The sequence below is a fragment of the Microtus ochrogaster genome, chromosome 2 (genome assembly GCF_000317375.1).
Source record: "Microtus ochrogaster isolate Prairie Vole_2 chromosome 2, MicOch1.0, whole genome shotgun sequence".
Taxonomy (NCBI): domain Eukaryota; kingdom Metazoa; phylum Chordata; class Mammalia; order Rodentia; family Cricetidae; genus Microtus; species Microtus ochrogaster.
Genome location: NC_022010.1, coordinates 17,219,402 through 17,230,406, shown reverse-complemented (window position 1 = coordinate 17,230,406; position 11,005 = coordinate 17,219,402). Strand labels below are relative to the sequence as shown.

The window sequence follows — 11,005 nt, the reverse complement described above, 5'->3', positions numbered from 1 at the left end:
GGCTGGGCAGTGTTGGCACACGCCTTTAGTCCCAGCAGAGGCCGAGAGGCAGAGAGGCAGAGAGGCAGAGAGGCAGAAGCAGGCAGATCTCTGTGAGTCTACAGCCTGGCCTACAGAGTGAGTTCCAGGACAGCCAGGGCTACACAGAGAAACCCTGTCTCGAAAAACAAAAAAAAAAAAAAAGAAAAGAAAGGAAAGGAAAGGAAAAGACACAGAGGATCCTTAACCTAAATCAAATAAATCATTCTGAGAAGCCACAGACCGTGGTTCCAGTCTGAGCCTTCTGGAAGAAGCTGAACTACAGAAAAACAGGAAAAAGAGGAAAAACCAGCAACAGCCTTGGTGGGCAGAGGGGAGGATGAGCAGGAACAGCAGGCAATTCTCTGTGTGATGTGCTGATAGTGGACACGTGACTGACAAGTGTGAAGCCCGGTGCCAACCTCGGATCTGGGCAGCAGTGCGTGTATCGCTGTATTGACCAGTGTGATCAGCTCACCCCAACTGGTGTGACACATCACTGCAGATCTGGGCAGCAGTGCTTGTGTCGCTGTATTGATGGTGTGATCAGCTCACCCCAACTGGTGTGACACATCGCTGCAGACAAAAGGGGCTGAGGAAGAAAGTGGGTAGGTGAGAACTGGAAGCCAATTTTCTTCACAATTTTGCGTTTGTTTTGTCTAGATTTTACATTTATTCATTTATTTAGGCTTTTTGAGACAGGGTTTCTCTGTGTAGCCCTGGCTGTCCTGGAAGTCGTTCTGTATGTAGACCAGGCTGGCCTCAAATTTATAAAGATCCATCTGCATCTGCCTCCTGAGTGCTGGGATTAAAGGCGTGCGCTACCGCCACCACCACCCAGGTAGGTTTTGTGGTTGTTGTTTGTTTCTTTTGAAAGAGAGAGAGTATCACATAGTCCAAGATGGCTTCAAAGTTGCTATGTGGGTAAAAATAACCCTGAACTTCTGATTATCCTCCCTTTACTTCCCAGTGCTGGGAGTTCAATCATGTTTATGACTGCTGGGGGTCAAACTGAGGGCGACGGATATGCTAGGCAATCAGTCCATTGACTGAAACACAGTCGTGGGCCTTATGCGCATTTTGTCTGTAAACCCAAAACTGCTCATAAAATACATTTGAATATTTATAAAAGCTATTTTATAAGAGAAAGCACAGGGGAAGGAAGGGGATATTTTGCTGGGTGCCAAGGGCAGAGCCGACTCCATAATACCCTAGCAGGCCTAATGTGTGATGTCTGTCATGGTGTGGAAGCTGCTGCCGCCGCCGCTGCTGCTGCTGCTGCTGCTCCAGGCTGGGTCCACGTTCCAGGCTAGGAAGACAGAGGTGATTTTAGCCTATAAGGTGAGCTCAGACTATGTCTTCCCACTGCATACTTATTAGATAGGAGGCTGGAATCTAGTTCACAGAGGCCTGTGGCAGGGAGGGGAAGCCAGGGCTTCGATGATCTGGGCAGGCCTAGTGGGGAGGGACTTGAGAACACAGACCCTAAGCTGCACAACTGTAAAGTGTCTGAGGATACACCCGACTGCTGCACCTAACCCTCTTGCAACCCCATCTGCCAATGGAGCCCCGAAGACACAGCAGATTGGAGAAAGCTCCAGAAGGCAGGGGACAAGGACTCTCCGAGGATCTCCCATAATTCCTTTCTGTGCCTTTGCACACACACCCAAATCACCGGTGCTGTGTCCTATTGCTCTGTGATTCGCTTCTCCTCTGCCTTCTCTCCTGTGTGCCCTGGTGTGGCTCCTCGCTGACCTCTGGTTCTAAGGTTAACCTACAGCCAACAAGCTGTTTTTGTTTTGAAAAGCAAGACAGAAGGGATCTGGGTGGAGCCCCTGGTCTTCCTTTGCTAGCTCCTGCCAAGCTAACTGTGCGACCCTGGGAAAGTGATTGTCTCTGAGCCTCAGCTTCTTCACCTGGCATCAGAGGTGAGCCAGACAGCGCAGGGTTTGTCTGTAGTACTTCCTGCCCAGGCCCTATTGCTCTGCCGCCTGGTCCTTCCTTCTGTCTCAGCTTGCCTTCTGTGCACCTAGCCTATAACAACCGATGCTTTGGAGGGTGGAGGGACTGAGTTTTGGTGTTTTTGAGACCAGGTTTCTCTGTGTAGCCCAGGCTGCCTGGGCATGCACTCTAGACCAGGTTGCCCTTGAACTCGGAGATCTGCCTGCCTCTGCCTCCCAAGGGCTGCGATCAAAGGTGTGAGCCACTCGGCTCTGCTAAGATGATCTCACACTCTCTCCCCACTCCTCGCCCTTCCCCTACTGACATCTACCTTTTCTGTCTTCTCCTTCCCAGGTCAGACAGCTCATCTTGAATTGAAGGGTGGTTGATTTAAGGAAGCCAGAATGGGTGGTGGTAGTGTCTGACCGGAGAAGCCCTTCTGGGGGCGGGGTCTACTGAACTGCCCTGGGGCAGGTGAACAGAATCGGAATGTTTCAGGTGATCGGAGAGCCGTGCGAACACAATTCTGAATGTCAGAGTGACTGCTGTGTCACTAACAGCTTGAACCCGCAGAAGTTCTGCACACCCCAGACTGTGTTCTTGCAATGTTTACCCTGGAAGAAGGTGACTGGGGCCCCTAATGACACCCAGGGAGGGAAAGAAACCAGCAGGGGACACCTTCTGGCCCCACTCCTACCTGTTTTGGGATGAGCTAAAGGATATCCTGTGGGGGGCGGGATATAAGCGGGTCCCCAAGGGTGCTAGAGGGAAGGGAGTCCCCTGGCAGCAAAAAATGCTGGTCTCCTGCTCCCTCACAGCCGAATGGACATTTCTGTGAGGAACACTTAGAATGCTACAGCAACTGCTGCATCCGGACTGGCGACAGCCCTAACAGGTTCTGCTCAGCAAAGACCATCTTCTTGCAGTGTGTATCTTGGCGCAAGGTGAGCATGGAGCAAGGGAACAGGTGAGGGGCTACCCCATGGGAGCGGGCTCCCTGGTAAGAAAAGGGAAGGAACGCCCTCCCTGGGACTAGAGGATATCTGACCATCTCTCTCCAGCAAGAAGGGGACAGATGCCAAAGCCACTCAGAGTGCTGGAGCCTATGTTGCCTCCCGCTGAGTGAGACCAGCCCTCCCCATTGCACAAAGAGAACTGGGCTCTTGGCCTTGTGCCTGCCAGTGGTAAGTCACCCACCCCAACCCCCACCTACTAAAGCTGCGGAGGGCAGGTCCCACCAACAAAGGGCACAGTGACTGCTTGTGGTTAAGGGTCCCTATGCAGTTGCTAAAGTGGAGGAGACAGCTGGAGCAGGCTGGGGGTGGGGGTGGGGGGGAGACAGTTCCTGGACCAGGCACTGAGCCCTCTGGGTGTGAAGCTACACAATGATAACGGTCTGTTGATCCCACCTGGAGGGACCAGAAGCTTGCACAAGCCAGGAAGCTGGTGTTTAAAGTACCAGGAGCTGGGGCAGAACCAGTCTCCAGGCCTACAGGAGTGTGTCTATATCTGTACATGGGTATTATATCTGTTTATTCTGTCTCTCTCTGTATCTCATAGCTCTGTCTGTCTCTCTCTGTCCCTCTATCTGTCTCTCCGTATCTGCGTGTCTGTCTGTGGTATCTATCAAGTAAAGGTATCATTACAATTACCAAGTAGAAATGTCTCCCAACGTCTCTCCTTCCCGTCTCCTTTCCTTTCTACTGGTCCTTAGTGGAGCCCGAGGACAAGGGAGGGCTGCGGAGAAGGGATGCTGTAGGAGTCAGCAGCAAGACTGTATGCATGGGCTGTGTAGACCATGGGTGCCATGTGGAGTTAAATACGTATTTTGCTGTTTGACATCACAATACCAACCTGTGCACAGGGGTCTATGGCTCCTAAGGTTAAGAATATGGTACCTGCTGGGTGGTGGTGGCACACTCCTTAAATCCCAACTGGGGAGGCAGAGGCAGGTAGAGCTCTGTGAGTTCGGGGTCAGCCTGGTCTACAAAGTGAGTTCCAGGACAGGCTCCAAGGCTACAGAGAAACCCTGTCTCAAATAACCTAAAAGAATATGGCACCTGCCAGAAGGGCCCCCTCCTGTTGGATCTGCTTTAGCTTGATTGCCTCTAGGGACAATCCTGGCACAGCTTAAATGAAGGAAAGGGTCAGGTAGTCACAGCGTTTGGACCCGAACAAGGGTGCTGTGGTTAGTGCTTAGGATCAAACTCATGTGATTTTTCTCTCTGATTTTGCTGCCCTTTAGTGAATGAACAAGAGCCTACAACCACAGAACTAAAACTGGACTTCAGAGAGCAGAGAGTGCTCTGTTCGCATCCATGCTGGCTCCTTATTTGGGTTCTAAAAATCTGTGGAAATTAGAGATGTCTGTTGCTTGTTGTTAATATGAACTTGAGTCCTGCAGCTTCTAAGAACAAATCATAGAATTGCTGATCAATTACTTCACAGAAATAAAAAACTACTGATTGGTGAGAAAGTATCTGTGCAGTCCATAGCACACACACTCTCTCTTTCTTTTTATTTATTTATTTATTTATTTATTTTTATTTATTTTTATTTTTTGGTTTTTCGAGACAGGGTTTCTCTGTGGCTTTGGAGCCTGTCCTGGAACTCGCTCTGTAGACCAGGCTGGTCTCGAACTCACAGAGATCCGCCTGCCTCTTTAATATGGATACAGTGTTCTGCCTGCATGTAGTCCTGCATACCAGAAGAGGGCACCAGATCTCATTATAGATGACTGTGAGCCACCATGTGGTTGCTGGGAATTGAACTCAGGACCTTTGGAAGAGGAACCAGTGCTCTTTACCGCTGAGCCATTTCTACAGGCTGTTTTTCTTTGGCAGTTTCTCCAGTGTGAGCTGCTGAGGTCCCCCTTACTCTCCAACTTTGACCCAGGTCCACCTTTGTTGTCCACACTTGCCCATGCTGGGCTAGCTGAATTTGTCCCTGTTAAACTCCCTTTCTTCTTCCTCCTTTCCTGATGAGTCCTCTGTAGAAGGGGGTCCTTCAGTTCCATTTGGCTTATGAGTCCGACACCTGCTTTATATTTTCCTAGACTCTTCATGCCCAGGGCCCTGGACCTTAGACATGCTTCACTTAGGCTGCTAGTGTTTGAAGGGGGATAACACAGTCTCTGGTCTTCACTTAGACTGCTGGGTGTTTGAAGGGGAATAGCACAGTCTCTGGTCTCCTTGTGTCATAAGTGTCTTGTGCTATCTCTGTCTTTCCCTGAGCATTGCTGAGGAATGTGGAGGTGATACTATGAACAAGCTGTGGCTGGGATGACCGAAAGAGTTTGAGATGTTGGTGTCTTTCTTAGGACAGGATGTGGCCCAGCCTGGTCTGCTCAAGGCTGTAAGTTTAAACCCCAATACCACAAAAGAAGATGCCTTTTGCTTACTAACTTAATAGTAAAGTGTTTATTACATCAACTGTAAGGCAAACTATATAAATGTGTAAGTTCAAAGTGGTAATATGCAACTTTTAATAATTGCTGACATTTCTAGGATATTTTATTTCCAACTTTTTGGCTTCAGAATTATCTTTAACCATACTTATAAAATAGCATTTTTGGGCCAACAAGATGGTTTAGTGAGTAAAGGCACTTTCTACCAAGGCTGACAACTTGAGTTCTGTCTCTGGGATCTACAAACTACCATCTGATCTACACACACACACACACACACACACACACACACACACACACACATAGAGAGAGAGAGAGAGAGAGAGAGAGAGAGAGAGAGAGAGAGAGAGAGAGAGAGATGGGGCCACGCCTTCTTCCTAATGAAATAAATGCAAGCCTAAATGAATAAAATATCATTTTGTGGTATCTACTAATGAAAGAAAAGAAAATTAGCTGAATCTTTCCACTGAAAAGACTGAGGCAACCTCACTTCCCTATGGATGTTTCTCAAAATACATAACTTGGGACTCATTACTTAAGTTAACATTACTTAAACAACCACGAGGACTCTGTGATGGTTCTTCGTGGTTATCAACTTGACACATCAGGAATCAAAACACAAATGACTGCACATACCTGTGAGAAGGTTTTTTTGTTTGTTTGGTTTTGGTTTTTCAAGACAGTGTTTCTCTGTATTGCCCTGGCTGTTCCAGGCTGGCTTCTTGGTTTTTTTTTTGTTTGTTTGTTTTTTTGTTTTTCGAGACAGGGTTTCTCTGTGGTTTTGGAGCCTGTCCTGGAACTATCTCTTGTAGACCAGGCTGGTCTCGAACTCACAGAGATCTGTCTGCCTCTGCTTCCTGAGTGCTGGGATTAAAGGTGTGCACCACCACTACCCAGTCTAGTTTTTTTTTTTTTTTAAAGCAAGGTCACAGGAATACACAATGGAAAATGTGACCTGAGCGTGAAGAAGACACAAGAGTAAATCATGAAGGAGCCTTGAGTCACAGGTTTTTGATGTTTTCTTTGTTGTGCCTGAGTCCAAGGACTCCCAAGAAGACCACCACGGAGCCACACTTCCGAATGCAAAAGCAAGATTTTGTTCATTAAGTACGAGCTAGCACAGGTCCTCTGCTTCATAGTCTGACACAGCAGATGGAGGGAGAAGGACCTGGCCTATTTTTGCAAGGGGCTTATAAAGCTAAAAAAAAAAAAAAAAAAAAACAAAAACAAAACCACAAAGCAATCCTTATTCTATATCACCATTGGCTAAAGGTGAGGTAAAGCTCAGCTGTTAGCTCCTGATAGGCTGTTAGTATCTGAGGGGGATAGCAACAGCCCCCTGTTACGTCCTCCAGACATCTGCTGACCCTGTGCTAACCGCAGGGCAAAACAGTGGTTAACCAGGACGTTTGAAGCAAGCAGATTAAACAGATGTTGTTTGAGTACCCTGGTGGGTATCCTGGTCACTTCGACCAAGGCAGACAGTTTCTTGGGAATGTTTATGATTTTCCCGGACTGCATTCAGCCCCCTAGTTAGGTCCTGTCTAAAATGGAGTTCTTTTCAAAATGGAGTTTGTTTTGTTCCTTCCTTCTTTAGAAATTACTTCTAGTTAATGTTAACCAGTTCAAGACCCTGTGCTGTTCCAAAAACAGCCACCAGGTGGTGCTGTGACCTTGGTAGAGCAGAAACACCTTGACAAGAAAGCACCTGATTCAGAAAACACAAAATACAGGCAGCGGTGGAACAGACTGCCGTTGTGCCCAAGCTGTTCTGTGAAGATCTGCTTTGTAACACTTCTTTTTCCTGATGAATAGCTTCAGCTTGAGCCAAGTGGGTTGTAAAACAAACACAAGGAAGAAGGGGATTACAGCTCTGTGAAACCCCAGGCTGGAAACCTTTAAGGACCAAGTCACCACAGACATTGAATCTCTGGAGTCAGCAATCAGGGTTGGCTGGGGAAGTGATTCCTAGGGTTGAGACAGAAACTTGGTCCATGGGAAGTAAAAAATTGATGGGCCAATTCAAGGTGCAGCAGGCTGGGTGTTGTTGATTCCTGGAGAGCCTTTCCAGGGCTGTCGCTCCTCAGAAGTGCTCTGTGGCTTTAATACTATGGAAAATGAGGTGGCTGTTGCTCAGTGCGTTTTTATTCACATCAGTTTTTTAGTTGTTTTCGAGACAGGGTCCCTCTGTGGTTTTCGGAGCCTGTCCTGGAACTAGCTCTTGTAGACCAGGCTGGCCTCGAACTCACAGAGATCCACCTGCCTCTGCCTCCCGAGTGCTGGGATTAAAGGCGTGCGCCACCACCGCCTGGCCTTTATTCACGTCAGGAAAGACTGGAGTCTACAATTACCATCACAGACCATGGCTTAGCAGAGACGTTGGTTTGTCCTGTGGTGTTACCTCAAGAGTACAAGCTGCCAGGTGGCGGGATGGCAAGGCTGTGAGGCGGCAGGACAAGCACCTGGTCTTTTTAGAGCCCGCTGTGAAGGCGACCTGAGGGTGGAAAATCTATTGAGCGAGGGAAGGCCCAAGGCAGCAGTGAGCTACACTAACAATGAAAAAGAGCAAGTGTGTTTATCAGGTGCAAGGAAGCAGATGCTTGAGGCAAGAGTTGCTGAAAGGCTGGGGGGGGGGGGGATGGCACACGCCTTTAATCCCTGCACTTGGGAGGCAGAGAACTCTGTGAGTTCGAGGACAACCTGGTCTACAAGAGCCAGTTCCAGGACAGGCTCCAAAGCTCCAGAGTCTCGAAAAACAAAACAAAACAAAAAGAGTTGCTGAAAGGCAAAGGGAAAGTTACTCAGAGCTTTGACAGTACCTTAGGGGGTGAGTCTGGGAGTCCCAGCCCACTCCAGAGGCACATCAAACTTGGGGAGCTTTATAGCTGGGGCATAGATGGGGGGACTTTGTCTTCACTCACAGCATCTAGACGTAAAATGGGTGTTGTTTGGGGTGATTTCTGTAGGACTCAGCCATAACAAGCTTAGAAAGCTTAAAGGAGGCCTGAGTTTCAATAGTTTACCCCGAGGCAATACCTGGTTGCAGGAAAGACCACAAACTGAGACTACCCAGGTACTACCCAGGAACAGACCATCCAAAGGAAATTCCTAATGTTCCAACCATTGTAGATAGGACCATCTGCCAGCACACACCCATCATTTTTCACCAGGACATCCCTAGACAAATGTCAGCCAGTCAGGGGTCCTGAACCTCAGAAACCCCTCACCCCCACCTTTACTACTATAAAAACCCAACTCTAGCTGAGCTCGAGGCTCTCCGGTTATTCCAATACACTGGACACACAGAGTTTGCAAACTTGCATAAAATAAAGGCTCATTTGCAATGGTTTAAGTAAAAAGTAAAATGCTGCAAGTCCCTGAGTGGCAGCAGTGGGCTGTGGGCCATGAGACCACGCCCCAGGTCCCTGAGTGGCAGCAGTGGGCTGTGGGCCATGAGACCACGCCCCAGGTCCCTGAGTGGCAGCAGTGGGCTGTGGGCCATGAGACCACGCCCCAGGTCCCTGAGTGGCAGCAGTGGGCTGTGGGCCATGAGACCACGCCCCAGGTCCCTGTGCTGTGGCAGGCAGTGGGAAGCAGGTCCTCGAAGTGCAGGCAGGTCCTGAGACCACGGCAGGCCACGGAGACAGCTGGGTTCCAGGCAGGGAGCCGCATGGTGAGTAAGAGACCTTGATGGGGCAGCCAGTTCCATGAGGAAAGACAGACGGATGGGCACACCACGAGACCACGCCACAGGTCTCCGAAGGCGGCTGGTCCCGGGCAGAGAGCCATGTGGTGGGCGAGAGACAGAGACATGGATAGGCATGCCCTGCAGAGTAAGATTGGATATTTATTTAGTGGGTTATGAAGGGGAAAGGGGAGACAAGCAGAGAGAGAGAGAGAGAGAGAGAGAGAGAGAGAGAGAGAGAGAGAGAGGAGAGGGGAAGAGGAGAAGTGGGGAGACACAGAAGCTGCCTCTTTGAGAGGGAGATGGAAAAGGAAAGGACTCAGGCTGGAAGCTGAAGATCAGCTACAGGGGAGAGAGTAGGCGTGGCTTGTCTCTTAAAGGGACAGAGCAGACCATTACATCATAGCATTTCCAAACAGGACTCGTTCTCCTTGTTGGCTTTGGGAGACTTCACGGATCTGGACATAACATGCAGTTGCAGCACTGGAGGAGAACTGGTAGCTAGAGCTTGCACCTCCACTTCTAAGGGAGCAGGTTTTCGCTCCAGCACCAGTTGCTTCATACAGACTGCAGTTTCTTTCAGAGGTCTCTTGCTTTTGTTGCTGCCCACTGGATCTAAGATGTCTTCTCCCAGTGACATTTCATCTTGCTCTAGTCCAGCCCCGTGGCTCCTTTGTTTTCACTGAAGCTGGTGTCTGGCACCTGCGGAGGAGGCTATGGGCTGGAGGCCAGCTGCAGGCAGGTCAGTGAAAGCTGAGAGTCCCACATGGCGTGGGCGGCTCTGGAATCTAATGGGCCAGTCCTGCTTTCTTGTTTCTCATGCGGCTGACTGGGCATGTTCAGACTTGCCTTGAATTAGAGTTCTGTTGTCAAATGATGTACTCTTTGCCAAGGGTCATCGCCAGCTGTGTCATGTCCTCATTGCAAGGATGCTCTCTGGGCCCAGGTTTTCACAGAGATGCCCAAGTAGCAGACAGTACCCTGAATGTTGCCCATCCAAGGCAATCATCCGTAAAAGTGACAGTCTACTCCAGAAAGGAATGTCTATACCACATTATGCCCAAATCTGCAAAGTCCCCCAAAAGCCAACAGGGAGACCGAGTCCCGTATGTAAAAGCAAAGAGCCTTTATTTTATGAAAGTTTGCAAACTCAGTCTCTCCACATGTCCAATGTTTTGGAATAAACAGAGAGCCCCGAGTTCAGAGTTGGGTTTTTATAGTAGTAAAGGTGGGGGTGAGGGGTTTATGATTGGCTGACATTTGTCTAGGGGAGTCCTGGTGAGTGTGTGTTGGTGACTATGTGCTAGTGAGTGTAGATAGTTACAGCAGTTGGAATGCTAGGCATTTCCTTTGGATGGTCCGCTCTTGGGTGGTGCTTGGGTAATCTTAGTTTATGGTCCTTTCTGCAACCAGGCATTGCATCAGGGTAAACTACTGAGACTCAGGCCTCCATTAAACTTATCAATGGCTGAGTCCTACACTGGCAGGTGATAATGGTTGGAAGTAAAGAACTTCCATATTTAGCCTATCATGGCCAGCTCCTACAACCACACTAGTGAGGTGCAGGTATTAGGTAAGGACCCACGAGGACCTGTAATGATTCAGTCACACAACATGGCTGACACTTCCGGGTTCCAGGGCCATGCACGTGCGGACAAGCCCTCAGTCAGAAGTGCCTAATGGCCCCAGGAATCTTAAAGGACCCCGCGTGACCCACATGCAGCATGGTTGCATCATCTGCGTATGATGCAGCTGCGTGAGCCCTTGCGCGCATGCATGAGCTCCGTCATCTGTGTGTGATGTAGCCACATCATCCCCCTGTGCTCATGCGCTAGGCGGCCTTTAAAAGCTGGATGCACAAGCCGGGCGGTGGCACACGCCTTTAATCCCAGCACTCGGGAGGCAGAGGCAGGCGGATCTCTGTGAGTTCGAGACCAGCCTGGTCTACAAGAGCT

The 11,005-nt window shown here is 49.3% G+C and overlaps 1 protein-coding gene across 1 annotated transcript; it reads left to right on the top strand.

Moving 5' to 3' along the window:
• Positions 1 to 1,248: 1,248 nt before the first annotated feature.
• Positions 1,249 to 5,044, top strand: Lrcol1 (leucine rich colipase like 1). Its single transcript, XM_005344516.1, has 5 exons — positions 1,249 to 1,359; positions 2,458 to 2,583; positions 2,778 to 2,903; positions 3,021 to 3,143; positions 5,015 to 5,044. The coding sequence occupies exons 1-5, from the start codon at positions 1,249 to 1,251 to the stop codon at positions 5,042 to 5,044; spliced, it is 516 nt and encodes a 171-aa protein (XP_005344573.1).
• Positions 5,045 to 11,005: the final 5,961 nt, after the last annotated feature.